This window comes from Pseudorasbora parva, chromosome 4 (assembly GCF_024679245.1).
Source record: "Pseudorasbora parva isolate DD20220531a chromosome 4, ASM2467924v1, whole genome shotgun sequence".
Taxonomy (NCBI): Eukaryota; Metazoa; Chordata; class Actinopteri; order Cypriniformes; family Gobionidae; genus Pseudorasbora; species Pseudorasbora parva.
Genome location: NC_090175.1, coordinates 17,361,307 through 17,383,157, shown reverse-complemented (window position 1 = coordinate 17,383,157; position 21,851 = coordinate 17,361,307). Strand labels below are relative to the sequence as shown.

The 21,851-nt window shown below is 36.3% G+C and overlaps 2 protein-coding genes across 2 annotated transcripts; both read left to right on the top strand.

The window, feature by feature from the left end:
- Window positions 1-2,432: 2,432 nt before the first annotated feature.
- On the top strand, window positions 2,433-8,124 carry btr01 (bloodthirsty-related gene family, member 1). Its single transcript, XM_067441135.1, has 8 exons — window positions 2,433-2,732; window positions 3,461-4,103; window positions 4,194-4,289; window positions 5,571-5,804; window positions 5,972-6,119; window positions 6,372-6,416; window positions 7,145-7,171; window positions 7,286-8,124. Exons 2-8 carry the CDS (start codon window positions 3,468-3,470, stop codon window positions 7,849-7,851), a joined length of 1,752 nt encoding a protein of 583 aa, XP_067297236.1. The 5' UTR covers window positions 2,433-2,732; window positions 3,461-3,467; the 3' UTR covers window positions 7,852-8,124.
- Window positions 8,125-8,714: 590 nt separating this feature from the next.
- On the top strand, window positions 8,715-21,254 carry LOC137073017 (adipose secreted signaling protein). Its single transcript, XM_067441136.1, has 6 exons — window positions 8,715-8,869; window positions 12,425-12,536; window positions 12,838-12,971; window positions 13,121-13,271; window positions 16,465-16,590; window positions 18,774-21,254. The coding sequence occupies exons 2-6, from the start codon at window positions 12,518-12,520 to the stop codon at window positions 18,842-18,844; spliced, it is 501 nt and encodes a 166-aa protein (XP_067297237.1). The 5' UTR covers window positions 8,715-8,869; window positions 12,425-12,517; the 3' UTR covers window positions 18,845-21,254.
- Window positions 21,255-21,851: the final 597 nt, after the last annotated feature.

Below are 21,851 nucleotides of genomic sequence, written 5' to 3'. Positions count from 1 at the left end.
CTTGCTTGAAATGGGCTGAACAAACAAACGATTTTGAATTAAATTGTTGTGGTTTCCGATTATAATAAAACTCAACCATGACTGTTGACATATACGTCCTCACATCCCCTGCACAGCCTGGAACATGATGTGTCAATGAGATCTGCTGTTTTTGCTATCCTCGTGTGATGCTTGTTTATCTGCAGTCCTGATGATTCGGCTCCATCAGTTCCGCCTGACAATGCACATGTTTGGACAGATGCAAATGTTGGGGGCGTGCATATAAATGATCCCCAATGCTTGCATCACAGTTGGCATTATGTTGAGAATCACTTTTTTTTCCGTGGTGTTTTTCATGCAAGTGTTTTTCCGTGGTTTCTTTTCATTACATATGAAGGAGGAGGCAATGGTGTTTGAGACTCACAGCATGTGATGTCCATGTACTGAACTCTTGTTATTATGGCAAGGTTAATTAAAATTTTCATTCTAGGGCACCTTTAATTCAAGTGCAAAAAAACACAATTTTACAGAAATGTACATGACACGTTTTAGAGAAAACACGGTTGTTTGGCAGATTCTTCATTATTTAAATTACGATATTTTACTTTAATTTTATGATTTTTGTTTATGATTTTTTTTTCTTCCTTTTTTTTACAGTGTATGGAAGCTCTCAATTTGTCCTTCACAGCATCACCAAAGAGTTTAAAAGATCAACAATGGCAGGCTCACCTATCAAAATTATTATATTAGGTGATTAAAAAAAAAATTCTAATTGAATTGACACAGTATGTTCAAAGTACAAAGTCCCAGTTTGATGCTGTTTATTAGTTATGAAAATCAACCCTTCAGTATCAGGGGCTGTAAAAGGAGCAGATCTCCTTCACTAACTTAAGTCTTTGTAAAAATATATCCAAGTTATCAGTGTAACAAAAAACTTAGCATGAAACTGAGTCTGAGTGAAACGGCAACATAAACAAGAAGAAAAAATGTTGGGTTGGGTGGGATTTGATTTTGTTCTTGTAGAATTGATTGGGTGGTGGTTGTTTGCTATAGTATAAGTAACCACCAGTAAACCCATCATTCAAGAGAAGCGTCACCTTAAAGGATTACTTCAGCGCTTTTACCTCTTGTACAAACGAGGTAAAAACGATATAAATACTGTTCGTTTTCTCACACAAACCACTCGTTTCGTGTCTTAGGCCATCAGTGTGTACTTACGATGGGGGATTGTTTTATTTGGACTTCTCTGTGTATGCTCTTTGAGGTGGTGACCATAGACCTGCATTATGTGAGGCACAGACAAGAACGGTTTGACCTAAAATGATCAAAATTGAAACTACTGGGGAAACAAATACTCCTACATCTCGGATGCCCATGAGGTAAGCTAAAACATATCAAATTTTAATTTCAAAGTGAACTATCCCTTTAACTCCAGTCAGCCAGCCGCTCTTCTGCCACTCAGCCCCAGCTGAGTGACGTTGATGCATTCCCTCTATTGTCCGGTATTCTCCGTGCATGAGCACACTATTTCGCATGTTGGCTTGTTAGTTATTAATAAACCCTGTGTCATCTTCTTCATTGTCTTCATCTTCCTAGAACCTGAGCATTACAGATATCATTGGTGAATTTGATAATTTGATAAAAAAAAATGCTGAGGGGTTGCAATGGAATGTAATGCAACGTAAAGAGGGATTTTTAACTTATTTACAACCGGATCTGCATTTTAATGGGTAAAATATACCCATAAATAAAATATTTTTGTTATAAGAGAAAAAAAAAAACTTGCATCAATCATTTTGGAAAGTCAACAAAGTTGCAGCAGTTGTAAGTCACATTTTATATATGTTTTATAAATTCACAAAAATCAAACATAGGTTACCCTTATGCACGTTATCACGCCTGTCAAAAATTTAGGCTATAGGGATCGGTAACTTGGCATATTAATACTAAAAACATCGACATAACACTCATGGGCGCATCATTCACTTTGCCACTTGGCGGCAAAGAAATAAATAACATGACATTTAACGATCCATCTGCTTTCAGATCCACATCATTTAAAAGGCACAACATCAATGTCTGTCAAAAAATAACATGCACAATACATTGCGCAGAGTTCCAGGGAGTACACGCATTTCCTGGAAAAGTCACACTATCGGATATTTTGAATTTGTCATTGCTTTCCAAGAAGAGAGATAAAATGGTGGCCGAGCTGAGAGACGATAACATGCATAATGCATGACACACAAGTATAAATTTGGTCTTTACTTGCTGTAATTGATCAGAGTATCAAAAGGGAAGTGAGTGAAATACTTCACACTACATGCTAAAGAGAATATATGCAAATACGAAAACTTTGCTGAAAAATACATTTTTACATGATTTTTACATTTAATTACCCCAGATTTTGACTTATAACTAACATTGACTTTTTTATCTTTAGTAAAATCTCACAATGAACTCGCACAGTTTGCCTATTCTGAGTGCCATCCTCCTGTTCTTATGAGACAGCAATCATGTTAAAATGTAATGTTAGATGGAAAAAAGTCTTAAAACCTATAAAAATCTACACTTGTCTGACTGGTTGGATCGGCAGCAGGTGTGTGCTTAACTGTGTTTGCTTCTTGGTATGCGGACACACCTGTTTTGAGGAGGTCTTCACTCCATAGTGAAGGAGTGCTGTACGCCACATACGGAGCGAAAGAGAACCGAAGCAAAAAAACACAAACGTTGGGGAAAAGGACAGACTAGAGGTTAGTTTTTAAAGGCGTATCAATGTCTGTAAATTTGTCTTTTAGATTATATTTTCATGTTCTCATCTGTGTCTGTATGTAAAGTTGGGTTCTACTTTATATATATTTCCTGTCTGAATGTCTAAATGACAACGTTATTAATTGACGTCATGGGATTTCAATCACTTTTTAAACAACATATATTATTACTGTTATTATTTTTGTTTAAATGCTCTTAATAAGTTGCATCTGTCAAAAGGAGCCCTACAGTGTAATTATAGTTTCATAAATCATGTGATTGACTGCTAATTTGCATTTAAGATTAACTCATTTGTCATGGTGTTCTAAGAGCATGTCAGAGTATTTTCATTCTCTTGGGTTTTGTGACAGCATGTTTAATGATATAGTTTTTACATTATGTAATAAGTTGCTCCCATATCAGCTTTGTTGTATCTATGTAGCTGGTCTGACTTCATTCCAACATTTCAGTTAGCAATGGTTTAGAGTAACTGAATTATTTTCCTTTTTGTTGTAATCGTGTTTTGTCTAAACATTCACTTTAAAGCAATGTATTCAAGTTTTAAGAATTTATACCGATCAAAATATGACTTCTGAAGGGTTGTGATTTTTCTATGTATAAATGATAAACTTGTAAAACAACCATCTTTAGTTTTTTATGCAACAATGGTTGACTTGTCTGAGTGTATCTGCAAATGTTTGTGTTTTTCAATCAGTCTGTATGCTTTCAGATTTGCAATGTCATTTCCTGGTGAATTCCTGTCAGAGGAGCAGTTTACCTGTTCCATTTGCTTAGACGTCTTCACCAATCCTGTCTCCACACCCTGTGGCCACAGCTTCTGCTCATCATGTATAACTTCCTACTGGGAAGGCCAGGGAAAAAGCTGCTTCTGTCCTTTGTGCAAGGAAAGCTTCCGCAAGCGCCCTGAGCTCCACGTCAATCACACGCTCAAGGAGATCACAGAGCAGTTTAAACGGATGGCGGAGACCACGATGAGCGCACCCAGAAGTGCACCAGCAGATTTACCCACCAACCCTTTCTTTGCAGTGAAGCCTGGAGGGCAGCATAGACCGGTAGAGCTACCCAGTGGGCTATTTCCAGAGTTGAAGAGCCGCTTCCAAAAAACATCATCCAGTGAGCCTTTGGCATCCAATGATGCTCAGTCTCTCCCTCCAGCCAAGACACCTAAACGAAACTTTAGTGTGCATGGAGCAAGTGGAGCCGTTTCCAATGGGCCCCAGTGTCCCAAACATGGGTATAGTTTGGAGCTGTTCTGCAAGAATGACCAGATGTGTATTTGCGTAATATGTGCAGAGAGGGAACATCATGGGCATTCAGTGATGGAGGCCAAGAGAGAGATGAATATCAAGAAGGTTAGTGTGAGAAAGGTATACTGAGGTTGGCCTCAGAGTCAGTGTTTATTTATGTATGCGTCCATTTTAACATTTTTTATCCCTGCTCAGTCCCAGTTGCGTATCTTGGAGGTGGAGGTACAAGGATTGATCTCAGTCAGAGAGAAGAAGATAGAGGAGATCCAAACATCACTCGCAGAAATTCAAGTGTGTGCATCCATGTCATACAATGTTTTAAAGAAAGAAATCACCCAAAAATGAAAATTGCATCATTATTTACTCACCTTCACGTTGTTCTAAACTCATATGCTGTGTTTATCCTGTGGAACACAAAAGGAGAATTTTTGAAGAATCGTCACATGACCGTTATCTGTTCAAGTCAGCACGAAACAGAAGAGTTCCAAAAGTCTTTTCTTTCCTTTTGGGACCAATATCCGAGTAAAACGCATCTCGAACAAGAAATAATGTACGGTGGGACTCGTCCATCTCAAATTGATTGGAACATTGAATGGTTGCAGTTTAATATTGCTGTGATGTCATGTGAGTGACAGGCTGTCCCGCCCTCACACCAGTAAACGTCATCAAGGAGGAGAAGTTAATTTGATTAAAGATTATTAGGGTACATACATTTTGAAAGATTAATGGTGTGCGCAGATAAATCAAGATAAATACCTCGATATTCCATTAAAAACGATTACTTTTTCCCTCCATTTCATTTAAGCTCTACACTTGAGAAAAAAATGGTTGTCAATCACGCAGTGCCCTTTCAAACTGATTGACAGGATTTCGCCTGCGAGCATTTGTGAAAGAACAGTAAATGGCACATTTAGGGCCAAATTAGCGTGACAGCGCAATTCCAAAAAAAGCACAGATGGGAGTGGACAGTTCTGTGTGTGATCTACTGAAGACATGCAAATTTAATGAACAATGCAATCTAGTCTCTGGTTTAAGGCATGCTTTTTTTGGTCGGTAAATAATGGCATAAAACACCAATAAATTGACGGGTGTAAACCTTAGTAAATAACCTTGCATGATTAATTTAAATACTCTCCTCCCATAAATTTGCATTTAAAACGGAAACACCTAAAAATGCATATGCAATAAGGTCAGCCGCAACAAGGTGTCCATGCCTTTTCATCGCTAATTTTTCACTGCGTGTCTTTAGTACATCCTGACGCCAAACGAGGGGGTTTAAATCCATCCAGACTGCTTTCATGGTGTTTTCCATCACTGGAGCTTAACACTCAACAATCAAGCTCAGCATTAACTGTTGCTTTGTGGAAAGGATATGTGTGAATATTCTTCAAATAATTTTGGTTTAAAGGACACAATGGTGAGTAAATGATGATATACCTTTTCATGTTTGGGTGATCTATGCCTTTAAATATTTGATTTATACTTCAGCATTTCCTCACTTCCATACTTTCTTACTATTCACTCTACTGGTTTCTGCTGGATTATCTTCTCATCTCATTTGCTTTCTATAAGGTGAATGCAGAGCGAGAGAAAGTAGGAACAGTGACTATGTTTGCTGAGTTGATGAAAGCTGTTGAGAAGTCCCAGGCTGAACTTCTGGAGGTGGTGGAGATGGGACAGCGGGCTGCCGAACTTCGCTCTGAGGCCTTCATACGTGAGCTTCAGACGGAGATCTCGGAACTTAAACAAAGATGCAGCAGCCTCAGTCAGCTTACCCAATCCCAAGATCATCTTACCTTCTTCAAGGTCTCATTTAAATCTAGACTTTACTGTTTTAGTTAATGCTAGTCAAGAAATGATATTCACCCCTTAGTTAAAGCTTAAATAACTTAACATGCCTAAAGTCAATTGTATTGTTTGTTTTATACCCCAATATGTATACAAAAGTCTTATTTATCATTGTTTCTTCTCAGTCCTATCCAGCCTATAATAGTTTACCTGTGACAAAGAGCTGGGCAGAAGTGGCCTTGACCCCTGACCCCACTGCAGGGGCCGTGCTGAGAAATGTCACTCAGATGGTGGAGGAGGCTCAGGAAAGGCTGAGGAGACTGTCAGTGATCTGTAAGAGAAAGTTTTTTTTTTCCTGAAATGCTCTTTAACATATACATCATGTGCACTCATGTATTTCACATTGCACACGGTTCATGTGAAGAAAACCAGGGCATCGTCTTTGATTCAGTAGCACTTCACCAAACACAATATTAGTTGAAAACCATTGGGAATTTAAGAGCAGATCTTGTTTTCTTTTTCATCTTTGAATGCACATATAACTGTTTTCAGTCATGTTTATGTTATGTATTGTTGTACTGTCAGGTTTGCGCACTTCCATGGAAAACTCACAGGAAATATATCAACAAAGTAAGTTTTTTTTTTGTTTTTTTTTAAGACAGGGTTAATGTATTCTTCTACTAATCTAGCTTAAACTATAAAAGTCTACATCATGTACAACAAATATTGTTGTTATAATGACATTTTTTGTAGATAAAAGTGTCTGCTAAAGGAAAAGAACTGAACTGAAGAAATGCACTACGTCCTCCCCAAGAGTATTATCAAAATTTGAAGGTTTTAACTTCTCATAGCTTCACACAAAACACTGCTTTTGCAGTTCAAAAGAACCACATTAATGTATTTTATTAACATTATTAATTATAATAATTATTAATATTAACATTATTATGTCTTTAATGTGTCTTTGCTGAATAAAATAAATATATTTTTATCGAACTTAATTCGCTTTATCATGTTTCCACAAAAATATTGAGCAGCACATTATTAATAAATGTTTCTTAAGCAGCAAATCAAGCATATAAGAATGATTTCTAAAGGATCATGTGACACTGGAGTAATGATGCTGAAAATTCAGCTTTGCCATCATCAGGAATAAATTACATTTTAAAATATATTACAGTTATTTTAAATGGTAATAAATAACACCAAATAAATAAAAGCCTTAGTGAGTATAAAATACTTATTTAAAAAAATATTCTAAATATGTATTATTCAGGGTGGCTTTGTACACATTTTTTATTGTTATTTTATCTCTTTTTTATTTTAATTTTTCTTTTTTCTGCTTTTTCTAACTGTAGAAGCATGGAGAGTGCCGGAATATGCAAGTATGGTATCTTTTTTATTCTCTGCACATCATAAGATACCCTAAATATGTATGTCCCCACTTTCAATTATTCCTGCAATCATTGTGTTTTCAACTCTTCTGTCTGTCTGTTCAGTGGACGTGACGCTAGATCAAGACTCAGCCCATCCACGTCTGATCATCTCTGAGGATGGTAAACAGGTGCGCTGCAGTGACCGCTACCAGATGGTGCCAGACACACTTGAAAGATTTGACCGCGTGGTGTGTGTACTTGGCCGTCAAGACATCAGCTCTGGCTGCCATTACTGGGAGGTCTTTGTGGGTGAGAAGACGGACTGGGATTTGGGCATCGCCAGCCGCTCTATCAACAGGAAAGGAAAAATAGCTGCGAACCCAGCGAATGGATTTTGGTTCCTAAGTCTACGTGACAAGAGTGAATATGCCTTTCGCACAGAACCATCGACGCCTATAAACATACACCCAAAACCGCAGAGTGTCGGCGTGTATGTGGACTATGAAAAAGGTCAATTGTCCTTTTATAATGCAGAGACAAAGTCACTGATATTTACCTTCACAGACTCCTTTACAGAGTCTTTATATCCTTTTTTCAGCCCATGCACCAACAAATCTGGCAAAAATGAGGCACCCCTTATCATATGTCCTGCCTATCCAGCTGACCCAAGCTGGCTGACTGAAAAATGAAAGAATAATGGGATGGGATGAAAAGAAAAAACATATATACCTCACAGGTTTCATTTTTTAGTTATATATTTTTTTATTGATTTAACTTACAATCCATGTGATCAACTGAAATTAAATTTGACACTGAATACTGAATAACTAATGATGATGTTATATGGAGTTATGGTTGTAAAATAACCCACCCATTTAATTTTTAATTAGCTTAATCAAGCATAAAAATGTCTAATGTTCAAATATGTGTTTTGTACCTAATACTAAAGCAAAAATAAATGTGAATATATATATCGTATAGCCTAATATAAGAAACTGCATTTCTCTTTTATTCCTGGGTCTTTTATTCTATGCCTTTGCATATTAAAATCTTGCATTCCCATCAAATGGATACCTGTAAGATATTTGTTCATCTTCAGAACACGAATTAAGATCTTTTTAATTAAATCTAAGCCTTTACCTACTAAGAAAATGTATTATTAAAATAATCTATATGACTCCAGTGGTTTTAACCTCAAATTTTTAAAGCAAAATAAGTGCTTTGCAAAAACAAAACAAAATCAGAGACATTTGGTTGCATTAGACTTAGGCCTGCATGTCATGTATGTAGTAAAACGTCCTTTGAAGCCTGAAGGTCTGGCTATTCGAGACTAGAATGTGGTAGTTGTAGGCTGTCAATCGAGAGACAGAAAACTCGGATTTCGTTAAACATATCTTTATTGATAAAAGGCATGAAAAGAAGTTTGGAAAGACAAATCGTTACGACTGGTTGTTAAGTAATTAATGATAATGAGAGAGAGAGAGAGAGAGAGAGAGAGAGAGAGAGAGAGAGAGAGAGAGAGAGAGAGAGAGAGAGAGAGAGAGAGAGAGAATGTTAAGCATCCATCATTAACCAATGGCTGCAGCTCCGTTCTTGTGACCGCGCGCAGCGTCAGACCTGCTGCACGCTACATTCGAGAGGACGGATGGCACAGCGCTTCAGGCAACGCCACAAACCTGCCCCTACTGTACAGTGCATTCAATATAGGTAAGTTTTGATTTCCAGTGTATTTCCATTCAATGTTATTTTGATATTCAACTATGTGTACAGTCTATGTGAACGCGCACACAGTTTAAAACCCAATTGCAGAATCTATTATAGCCTAATAGAAGCCTCAAAATCGATCCTAAAGTCGGTCTGTTATTGAATGTTTTTGCAATAAACTGCCTTGCCATTTTTAAGAAGACGTTTCACCAGGTTTATTTATAATCATGTTCGAACCAAGTCCATAGCCTACCATAAACTATATGATCAATAGACATCCCGCATTTCGCAAACCAGTTATTCTTTTCATATCGAGGTGTTGTTTTTTACTGTCAGTGGTGCCATACGGGACACTGGCACGCGATGCTCAGTGTGGTCCCATTTCTACACAGAACATAACATGCTGTACTTTAATAAATTATGAACGAGATGTCTTCGAAGGTTTTGTTTATCCACTAAAGCCGGGTTCCTCGGGGACGGCCCATATTAAAAATCGACATATCTATAACTTGCATCGCCCATCTCACCGATTTCAGAGCGATTATTGTTGCATAAGCCGCTTTTTCTTACCGTCATATTTGACGTGATTTTGCAGGGGTGGTTTGGAAGAATGGCTGGGAATAAGTCATTCGGAATGAGAGCGGTATCATAAGCCTCTTTATTTTGAATGTGAGTGTCATATCGTGCAATAACCTTGACTGAACTGGTGTAATGACCCCGATTAAGCCAAAGACTTTCATGTGAAATTGCTGTTTGGGTCACTACTAATCAGGATGGGTCTGGAATCCCATCTGCGTGCATGATCTACAGGGAAACAATCAGGGACAGCTTTGCCTCTCTGCAGGTTTGTACACAGAGTTCTACACCCATCATTTATGGCACAAAAATTATGTTCAATGAAACTGGCAATTATAGGATTTATTCTAAAAATTTGATAACGCATTTTTTTGTTAGGGTGCACACTAAAAGTTTTGCACAACGAACAATTTTGTGAAATATCGTTTTAAAGTGTTCTACGTGTTCTTGATTTATTTTTATTTTTTTAATCATGGGTGTGGTCATGCAGAGATCATGTGACCAGTTATATCATGCAATTGTTACTTAATTAATATTAATAATGCTTACTTTATATGCATATTTTTTCTTTATATACGTTTTTACTGTATATAGCCTACCTTTTTCATGCTGCAGATTATTGGTACTGTATCCAAGAATTATATGGACAATGGATAAAATTGTGTGTGTGTGTATATATATATATATATATATATATATATATATATATATATATATATATATATATATATATATATATACTGTATATATTATCATGCCTGTTGCAAGGTCTTTAACAAGCATGCGGGTTATTTCCCCAACTTCTAAATTATTAATTGTGCATCCCACGATCTGTCTTGATTTGCATTTTATTGACTTTGCAACAAGTCCCACTGGGTTAAACACCACAGGATGGAGGTCCCCCACAACTGTAATGCTTTATCATCCTCATTAGTTCTCAGTAGAAATGAGTCATCTGAGTAATCTTTCGTGAGGCCTGTTATTAGGCCTGCCAATTATAATCCCCAATACAGGATATACAACTACTTTGTTTCCCATAGGCTGTCAAAATCAAGCCAAATATGAAAATAAATAATGTAATTGATATAATAGGCTAATATTGTAATAGGCTACTGTTAAATATTATTACAATTTATATTAACTGATTTTTTTAGCAGATTATATTTTAAAATGTAATTTATTCTTGTGATGGCAAAACAGAATTTTCAGCAGCCATTACTTAAGTGCCACATGATCCTTCCGAAATCATTATATATATATATATATATATATATATATATATATATATATATATATATATATATATATATATATATATATACAATTATTATTATTATTATTATTATAGAAAATAGTTTTAGCTGTTGGAAATCATAATACACTGCTATGTTTTGACGCAGTTATATCCATCAAAATTTGACACTATAGTCACACTTAATCACTTAGACACTTAGTCACACTTAGTTACACTCAAATCCTTACGCTTGCCCATTTTCCTGCTCCTATCAAATCAACTTTAAAGAGAAAATGTTCACTGTCAGTCTAATATATCCTACCCACTAACAGGTGCCGTGATGAAGATATAATAGGTGTTATTCACTTCACCTGCCATAATGTTATGCCGGATTGGTGTATTTTATATATATATATATATATATATATATATATATATATATATATATATATATATATATATATATATATATATATATATATATATATATATATATATATATATATATATATATATATATATATATATATATATATATATATATATATATATATATATATATATATATATATATATATATATATATATATATACACACACACACAAACCCGATTCCAGAAAAGTTGGGACACTGTTGTGAATAAAAACAGAATGCAATGATGTAGAAGTTTCAAATTTCAATATTTTTTTTCAGAATACAACATAGATGACATATCGAATGTTTAAACTGAGAAAATGTGTATTTTAAGTGCAAAATAAGTTAATTTTTAATTTCATGGCATCAACACATCTCAAAAAAGTCCTTGTCCTCTTTGCTCCGGGTGACATGAAAGTTTTGGTCCCAGTTTTCCAAAAATAATTTAAATTTTGATTCGTCTGACCACAGAACAGTGTTCCATTTTGCCACAGTCCATTTTAAATGAGCCTTGGCCCAGAGAAAACGTCTGCATTTCTGGATCATATTTAGATATGGCCTCTCTTTTGACCTATAGAGTTGTGTTCACCGACAACCGACCGTTTTCTGGAATTATTCCTGAGCCCATTTTGTCATTTCCATTACAGTAGCATTACTGTATGTGATGCAGTGCTGTCTAAGGGCCTAAAGATCACGGGCATCCAGTATAGTTTTCTGGCCTTGACCCTTACACAAAGAGATTGTTTCAGATTCTCTGAATCTTTGGAGTGTATTAGGCACTGTAGATGATGATAACTTGAAACTTGAAAAGTGGAGCAATATCAGAAACTCCTTTCTGATATTGCTCCACTATTTTAATGCTGCAGCATTGGGGGAATTGGTAATCCTCTGCCCATCTTAACTTCTAAGAGACACTGCCACTCTGAGAGGCTCTTTTTATACCCAGTCATGTTGCCAATTTACCTAATTAGTTGCAAATTTGTCCTCCAGCTGTTCCTTATATGTGCATTTAACGTTTCTGGCCTCTTATTGCTACTTTATCCAACTTTTTTGGATTGTGTAGCTCTCATGAAATCCAAAATGAGCCAATATTTGGCATGAAATTTCAAAATGTCTCACTTTTAACATATGATATTCTATCTATATTCTATTCTATAATTAATTAATTAATCTATATCTATATTCTATAAATTATTGCATTCCCTTTTTATTCACAATGTGTACAGTGTTGGAATTGGGTTTATATATATATATATATATATATATATATATGCCATTATAGGAAAAACTGATCATAGATCACAATTCACAGGCATCTTCTGTTCCTCTGCAGGGTTCATTCTCTGTGACTCAATGTCTGTTATTTGGAGATGAAATCATATTGTCGCCAATAATCATCTCTGGATTTCCCTGGCCTTATGTCGACATGGCAACAGGAAGGAAAAGTCAGTGTCTTTTCCATGTTCCTAATATGTGTGTATGTGTGTGTGTGTGTGTGTGTGTGTCGTACATTTTTTTACATAATAGTAAAAAAAACAAAAAAAACAAATGGACATTAGGATTTCATCTAAATGTGCTTCATATATTTATAGATTCAAATGTCTCATCGTCTCTTAACACATTCAGAGTGTGTTCTAGCATCTCCCCCACACTGGGTGCAGCCTGTATTAATCATCTCAGTATGTATCTTCTGGTCCAATATCCATCTCTGTGATTTCAACTTCACCCTTGCTTTCTCTTTACTAGGCTCCACTTCAAAAGGTGGAGTACATTTCCCTGATGATGACGAAAATGCTTCAATTAACAATAGCTGTGATGAAAAGCTTCAGGATAAACTCATTGTTGCTCTACCAGAGCCTGATGGTGCATATCTCGTTAAGGTGAAAGAAAGAGTTTCTTCAATTTAGAGTTTTAAAAACCTTTAAAAAAATAAAACAGAACATTTCAATAACATTTTATAATCTAAATAATAGCACTGCTAGTATAAGATGTGTTGCATGCTGAAATTGCTGCTTAACTCTTTATTCAGGTGGGATTTTTAAGGAGCCATCACAAATATGAAATCGTCTTTTCTTTGCCCCAAGTCCCATCACTGGGCAAAGATGTCACCCTTTCCCCTGCTCTTCGTACTATGGCAAAACCACGGCTACGTGCAACACGCATCACTCCACGCCCTGAGGGTATGCTTTTTTTGTGGTGATCTTAAACCAGATTTTACTATACTCTGTCCCTTGTCTGAGGCTGCATTCCACCCCTGTGTGTTCATAAATTCACATAAACCCTGTTGAGAAGTGTTGGGCAGTTAACCTGAAGCTACTTACAGTAGACTTATTACAGACAGAGTCCCACTGGAGCAACCTGAGTTGATTGCCCTGCTCAGGGGTACAATGTTAATGAACAATACTGCCTCAGATTTGCTTGGGATTAAACAAGGAACCTTTGTTCAAACAGTAACTTAATCATTCACAATGAAATTAAAATTGACAATTCTTATTTATTTATGGCAGTGATTTACAAACAGCAGACTAAATTCCGTTCCATTCCGTTCCTAAATTCCGACTGCGGGACATTTTACTAATTATACAGATTAAAATGGGCACGAATGTTTGGCGCTCATGATGAAAGCTTTGATTATTATATTATGCGCGTTGTTTGTTATTGGGGGTGAAGGTAAACCCCAGTATGTTTTCTCAGTTCTAAGGCCTTCTATGTGCCGACAGGCAGCAGTCCCAAACATCTGAAGCCAGCTCCTCACACTGTGCCACACAAAAACAGAGTGTGGCTTCCCGGTCTCCCCCTCAGAAAGATTGGGGGCAGTCGAAGTACGCTCAACCACAGCCTTAGAGGGGCAAGAAGGATCTAAGGACAGCCGTTATTTCAAATAAGGTTGCAGGGAAAAGGTCCTGACGCCCGAGGAATCAGGCCAATGAGAGTAGAATGATTTCTAGAGGGTCTTAGAGCAATCAGTTTGGTTGTTCCCTGCCAGTTCACCATTACAGGGAGCCAGGTGACAGCACAAAAAAAGGCAGAAGCCATTCTCGAGAGAATGGTACCTCTAGTAGAATTTTTGGCAGCTTGAAAACTACTGCCAAATATTTCTCATTAGGTCCTGCAAACTATAGAAAAAATATAACAAATACAGTTCAGGTCTCACCTGCCAAGGTTTATGAGGTCCTATCCACAGTGGTGGGCCCGGAGCAGGTTCTTCTAATGAAAGAAGAAGTGAAAACAATGTGAGAGAAAGGGGCCATAGAATATATACCTTCCTCCAACGTGGAAACCGGAATTTATAGCCGGTACTTCATAGTTCCAAAGGATTCCCATTTTGGATCTTCGGGATCTGAATGTATCGGTCATGCAACTAAAGTTCAAAATGTTAACCTTGAGGAAAATCAGGCCACAAATCAGGTCTGAGGTATAGTTTGTCACGATATGTAGATCTCAAGGACGCATACTTCCACGTATTAATCCTACCATATCACAGGAAGTTCCTGGGGTTTGCTTTTGGGGGGCATCGCACACCAATATCGAGTTGCTTTTTCATCCAACGTGATACCTTTTGGACTGTTATACTGTACATGAGACCCCTATAGTGGTGGCTCAGAACAGAACCAAAAAGTTTTCCCCAAGGGACAACCCCTTTTGCATGATCAGGGTCACGCAGCAATGCTTACGTGCTCTAGTTATGTGGGAGAAACCTTGGTTCCTATACCAGAGTCCTGTGTTGAGGGCTTCTGGTCATTGCAAGACGCTAACAACAGACGCCTCTCTCACAGGCTGGGATGCGATCATAGAGAAATGCTTGACTCAGGGTCTGTGGAGAGACTATCATCTCCTATGGCATATCAACCGCCTGTAGATGTTGTCTGTATTTCTTGCTCTGAAGAACTTCATCACAGACCTCAGGGGCCATCATGTGCTTGTCCGCACAGACAACACATTGGTGGTCTACTATATTAAATATTAGGAGCGTCAGAGCGTGCGTCCGCTTTAAATCATGGAATTTGCATATGGCATGGTTAAAGCATTCCTTCATCCTAGTACAGGTTATAATACTAAGGTCCCTACTAGTGTAGCTAGATCTATTTGCTACAGGCCTTTTGTCCTCCTCTTCAAAATTCTTACCAGGAAAATAGTAATTTACTATGCCCCATTAGGGTTCTAGATGCCTATATCCACAGAGCTGCCCTGTGTCCTAAATCTGAACAGCTGTTCGTATGTATTGGGTCCTAGCAAAGGGTCCCCTGCATCTAAGTAAAGAATGAGTAAGTGTGTGGTCTCACTTGCTTATGAGTTGGTCGGACAGCCTTCTCCTATGGCTGTCCATTTCCATTCTACTAAGAGTCTGGTGGCCTCTAAGGCCCTTATGTCAGGAGTTTTCTCTTCAAGATGATTGTGATGCAGCAGGGTGGTCCTCACCGAAGACATTTGCGAGATTTATCAGTGTCAATCGATGCAGAGTGAATTCCCTTGAAAGAAAACGCCTTGGTTACAATAGTAACCTCAGTTCCCTGAAGAGGGAACGAGACACTGCGTCACCTTGCCATCTCTGATGTGCCTGTCAGCGACTACTTCAGACTTTTTTAAAGCTAGCGTGGCTGCGTTTTGGAAAGCTTTATAGCTTTCTGGTTCATGATGTCACCCACCCTTGGTGTCCCTTCACACCATTGGACTGATGTGCTTCAAGACATCATCACACAAAGCAACCTCTTCAGGGAACAGAGGTTACAGTCGTAACTGAGGCGTTTTCTATTTAAATATTTTTTAAAATGTCTTTTTGTGTTTTGAAAGCTGAATTTTCAGCAGCATTACTCCAGTCTTCAGTGCCACAATATCCTTCAGAAATCATTCTGATTTACTTATTAGCTGCTTAATTATCAATTATTATTACAACTTTGGTATGCATAAGAGACATCTTTCAAAAGCATAAAAAAATCTTAATTAAACCATACTTTTGACCAGTAGTGTAAGCACTATCAGAGCAGTTAATGTGTAATAAAACTTCAAGACAAATGCTATAGCTGATGTTACGATCAATACTCACACTCATATTCCAATCTCTCATCGATCTCTCCATTAGCTGAAACACACATAGTGCATTTAAAGTGGTGTAATTTTCCCACATTTGAATCTCTAGGTAAGTCTTATTAGGTTTGCCATATCCGAGAATACAATTTACATTCTAAAAAAAGATGCTAGCACTCTGCACTCAGTTGGATGATTTTTCCGCTGTGATGATTTCAATCTTAAGATCTTCAGTCTTAAGCTGATCACTGATGCCTTTATTTTTAGCTGTTTTACTTTTATTGTCCTTATTATTTTGTGTTGTCTTTTTACCCCTCTCTATCTTCTATCTTTCTCCACTCTTTGAAGGGGGAGTGAAGGTGGTTTGTGAGTACAGTGCTCAGCAGGAGGGAGTGGTGCAGGAGGAACTCACCCTGGTCAACAGGAGCAGGCGGGACAGCAGCGTCCGAATTAGATTACAGGCCAGAGTTATGGGTGAGAAACACTCTCTACACACACCAACTGCTGACAGATCGCTGGTCACTCATAACAGTAGCTGTCTCTGAATATTGAAAGATAATATCTGAAAAGGCAGTTTAATTAACTCTTTCCCTGCCATGGATGGAATTTTCCGGCTTTCCTTGTCTTCACTGTTATATGGTAGGGGGTGTTATCTTGTATGTTCTGAAAGAGTACTAAATCATTGGATCAAAACACAGTTTAAGAAAAAGCAGAGACAAGCGATAGCCAAGCAGCAACCTCCCAGTCTCTCTCTTGAATCTAACACTTAAATGGCAATTCATCGGCTGGCCACTAGAGACAGGCTCCAAAATGTAAAGTCAAACCCATAGACCCCTTCCATGTTAAAATGACAATTTTTACATCCAAAAAAATATGTTTACAGCCTGGTACAAAAAGTGGTTTTGGTCTATATAGCTAATTATGCCCTTCCTGACAATTGTAAGGTGGTGATTTTTTTTAGAACACATTCGTTTAAATTATATTAAGTCTTAAAGTTCTGTATAATTAAGAACGTGGCAACTTGAGTGACAGGTGGATTGCTGTTTGTCTGCTGTCTGTTCGGAAGACAGAACGCCATAGGCTGGTGACGTCATGGACCCGGAAACTATAAATCACCTGTGAACACAAACAGATACTAGCTTCTGAAAAAGTCTGAAGTAAGAGTAAGTTGATCACGGGCATGCAGGGAGTATGGCAGGGTGATGCAGCATCTCATTATTCCCTCTTCAGGGAACTAAGGTTACATACGTAACGAGACGTTCCCTTTCAAGTAGGAAATACTCCCTTTCTAGTATCTGTTTGTGTTCGCGGTTGCTGTATAGTTTTCGGGTCTGTGATGTCACCCGCCTGTGATGTTCCGTCTTCCGATTGGACTGATTCTACACACGCTTCATGACGTAATCACGCAGGCGTTTTTCACAGAATTTTGACTCAGCACGAGTTCCCTTGAAAGGGAACTTTAAGTTATAATTTAATTAATTTAATGACAGACAAAATTTGTTCAGTAAACCACTGTTGAATAAAAATAAATAAAAAGCTATTTTATATTTAGTTTTCTCTCCCCGATGTACCAAACCGTAAACTCAAAAGCGAGATACGTACACTGTAAAAAAATATTTAGAAAAAAGTTACCTGGTTGACTTAAAATTTTGAGTTCATTGAAATTAAAAAATGTTGTTAATACAATGAACATTTTTTAGAGATTCGACAACCTTTATTAAAAAACTATTAAAAGATTTTATAAGCATATTTGGTAATTGTGTGTTTTAATTCTGATGATGCAGTGAAACATGCTAAATAGTGCTTTTTCATGATTTATCAATTTTTTTATGTTGGTTCAGAAACAATAATATTTTGAGTTTCTATTTATTAAACAAATTTCCTTCATTGTATCAACTCACATTTTTAATTTCAATAAACTCAAAATTTTAAGGCAACCAGGTTACTTACTTTTTTAAGTTAGTAAGTACTTTTTTAAGTTACTTTTTTAAGTAACCAACAAAAAATGTTTACAGTGTACCGAACCGTCAGTTTTGTAAATCCGATCCATACATATTCTTTGACAAAGGAGTGATTTATTTAGCTTTTTGCTCAGTGTAATTTTTTTTTTTTTTTTACTAAACTTACCCATGTTCAAATGCTGATTAAAAATGGTTGATTAAGAATGCATGAAGCTAGAATAAAACAGCTTTTTTGTTTAAAAGCAGAGGGTCTGTTCTTTCTTTTGATATATTGCATGTTTAGAGATATTTATACATGTATAATATTTATACATGAAAACCTTTGTGAAAACTATCAAAAATGCTGCGTGCGGTTGGCTGGCAAAAAAATGTTTTCCCAAAATGCTGTCAGGGAAAGAGTTAACATGACCTAACATTGAGCAGTATTTTAATTAATGCAATTAATGATTAATGCATGCTGCAGAAGTATTGTTCATTATTCGTTTATTTAAATCATTATACAGTATTTAGCTTATGTTAACAAATGAAACCTTATTATAAAATACACATGCCTCACCTTTAATTCTGCCATAAATGTAAGGAACATCTTTAAATGTTCTAGTCTGCTTGGGAAACTAAGTGAAAGAAACATTAAGTGAGAATTAATTTGTGAATAGAAAATCACTAAAATAAGAAATTACCTATTGTCTTTCACAGAACGCCACCACGGGACACCAATGTTACTAGATGGGGTGCGGTGTGTTGGTGAAGACAAGCACACAAAATAATGACACAAAGAAGATGTGACTAAACCAGTTTGCTGTGTGTAAATGATGAGAATAAACCGAAATGAATGCACATGTTAACAAACCATCTCACCCCTGTCCTGCAGGTTCACAGGTTCAGCTGTTTTGTTTCTGCATTAACGCAGCTATTCTAGAGGCTACTTATCACGTCTGTTAACGGCATCACAAATTTAGCTTTAGTTGTTAATTGTACAGAATTGTAAAGGTCATGGGTTTTTATTACAGCAGAAGCAAATTAGATCTATTTAAAGAGAAAAGCAATACCAATGCATCTGGCCAAGGATAAAATATGTAAGAAGTTCAACTGTGCTGTTTGGTATGAGTAAATATTTATTCACTAACATTCACTTAAGAATTTTACATGAAGCTTCTCATTAGCCACATGCTTCTTGATAAAGTATTGAATTTAAAGTGTGTTACAAGAACACTCAACCTCTGTTTATTTTGCAAGTATATCTTTATTTAAGAAAAAGTGTATTGTTCCAAATATAACACAACCCTGCTTTTAAGATGAAAAATAATATTTTTCATACGGTATATTTTACATTTAGTTTTTAATGTATGGTAAATACTGGTAAAATATACCAACGATCAACTTAAAAATACACACTTTTTGGCATACCACAAAAATAACCTGTAGCTCGTCGGAATTATATAACAAGGTTACCATTTTACGTTTTAAAAATCACAGGCTACATTGGAAGTTTGGTCCTGTCAGTGAGGCACTCTTTGACTGCGTTTTAAAGACTGCCTATTTGCACATGCGTTGTTCTAACATTACATTCTGACACCGTATTTCTTGGCACACTTGTTTTATGCATATTTGGCGTCACCTATTATATTATTGACGATGAATATAAGACGAACCCATGTTTTATGTATTTCTAAGAAAAGTCTTATATTCTGAACAATACGGGTAATTGTTTTGACCTTCTCATATATGGGAAATACTTTAAACCATACTCCCTTAGAAAGTCATATTTTAAAGAGGACCTATTATGCTATTTCTATTACTATTCACATAATTTACATTGTTGCAACACCTTTTTTCCCCAGTCTGTCAGTAGCACTCTGTTTAGTAGTGGTCTCTATGAAGATCTTCCTTATGAAAAAAGTGCAATGTGCTCTGATTGGTCGACTGTAGTTAAAGAGTTTTTTGGAAATGTCACACCCCTTTCATCAACTACTAACTCAACCAGGCCCAGACTCTTTATTTTGCATATGCCTTGGACAGGAATGATTTAGATGAGGGATATTGTGATGTGTACGTTCCCAGAAGAAAACTCAAGACTACAGTCGAGGTGTTTTTTCGAGAGTTCAGAAACAGCTTACTAATATAGAGAATGCATCCCTTAGGAATTGACTTTGTGCTTTGTAACTTTGCAGTGCTTTTTAATGTTTAAACAGCAACATTACACATAAGAAAGTTGACAATGTAAAAAAAAAAAAAAAGCATATAGGTTCTATAAGAAAATTCTTATTGCAAAAATGTTTGCAATTTCAGAACCAAGACACAAGTCATGATGAATGTATGAGTATTAGTTTTATTTTCACTGATGAGGCTTCAATGAAGTTGACAGATATAAAAGTGAGGCAAAACATTCAAACTGCCAGTTGAAATATACAGCGGTGCTTGAAGGTTTGAGAACCCCTTGCAAAATTTGTGAAAATGTGAATAATTTTAGCAAAATAAGAGGGATCATATAAAAAGTGTTTTTATTGTTTATTTATTTTTTTAGTACTGTTTAACTGCTCAGGACAAACAAGGGACTCATGAATAACCATCACAAAACAACCTAGATCATCCAGAGAATGACACAGTATTGAGAATCAAGGGTATAAACTTTCAAGCAGGGTCATTTCTTGTGGACTATATGTAAAAAAAAAATGTATGGAAAACATCTTATTTAGGACAGTACTAAATAAAACAACATTCATTTTGTATGATCTCTCTTATTATTATTTTTTAATTATTCACATTTTCACAGATTCTGCAAAGGATTCACAAACCTTTGCATTGGAGAGATCTGGTACTTATGACCAATAAGCCTCCAAAACCTTTTATGTACACTTTAATAGCTTGATAGCTCTATATAGTTTTTGTTGAGGGCAGTAGCAAGAAATGTTTTGAAGATATTGTCTCACCTTGTCATCTTGGCTTGGGCCAGGGAAGTAGCACCTTCTAGAAACACTAGATGGTGTTACTGCCTGTGTTCATGCAACAGAAAAAAAAAAAACAGGAGTTAAAGAAGCACTACAAGGTGTTCATATTATGCTGTGCGTTCTATATATACATATGTGAAAATCACTTCAAATATTTTTAATTGACCAATTAATGCCATTCATGACTTATTTATCTTCCCAAATCAAATAAAAGAAAATTCCTAAACTTTACAGTCTTATAACTTGCCTTAGTAATAACAAAATGCACTGGCTACTGATCTAAAATCACATGTTCATGATATTTTTATCACAAGGAAGTGTGTGGCTCTTTTTTAAGGAAAAAAAAGAAGATATGTCTAGTCTGACAATCACATATTCTCAGACTCCTCTTGCTCCATTTTCCATTCAGTAAATTTAATTGTATAGAATTAGTAAAACATCTTAAAAACTTCTGAAAGTAAACATCTTTAAAGGCGTGCGTCACTAACATCCCCATTGTGAAATCGAGTTATGGTTCACGTCAGAAAGCTTACACAATGTTTTTTTACTAAAAATAGCTGCTTGAATCTTAGTCTGACATGTCAATTTTAATGCAAGTATACATCCCTGAATTATGTTATACTTTTTAATTACTGTAGATGTTTAATTTGAGTAATTACTCACTACTTACTCAATATATTGGGAATACGGTGTAACAATTTACTGGAGGCAAAGTTTAGATAACCCCAAATGCAGTTTATTTAACACAATCCAAACACAGACAAAAGGCTTGGCTTGACATGATAAGAATCATGTCATGAATCCAAACATAGACTGTAATCTAAAA

Coding starts and splice junctions, on each gene's coding strand:
- LOC137073017 (XM_067441136.1), top strand. Junction 12,972..13,120: donor ATGGTGCATATCTCGTTAAG/GTGAAAGAAAGA, acceptor CTCTTTATTCAG/GTGGGATTTTTAAGGAGCCA. Junction 13,272..16,464: donor CATCACTCCACGCCCTGAGG/GTATGCTTTTTT, acceptor CACTCTTTGAAG/GGGGAGTGAAGGTGGTTTGT.
- btr01 (XM_067441135.1), top strand. CDS start 3,468: ATGTCATTTCCTGGTGAATTCCTGTCAGAGGAGCAGTTTACCTGTTCC. Junction 4,104..4,193: donor GAGAGATGAATATCAAGAAG/GTTAGTGTGAGA, acceptor ATCCCTGCTCAG/TCCCAGTTGCGTATCTTGGA. Junction 7,172..7,285: donor GAGAGTGCCGGAATATGCAA/GTATGGTATCTT, acceptor CTGTCTGTTCAG/TGGACGTGACGCTAGATCAA.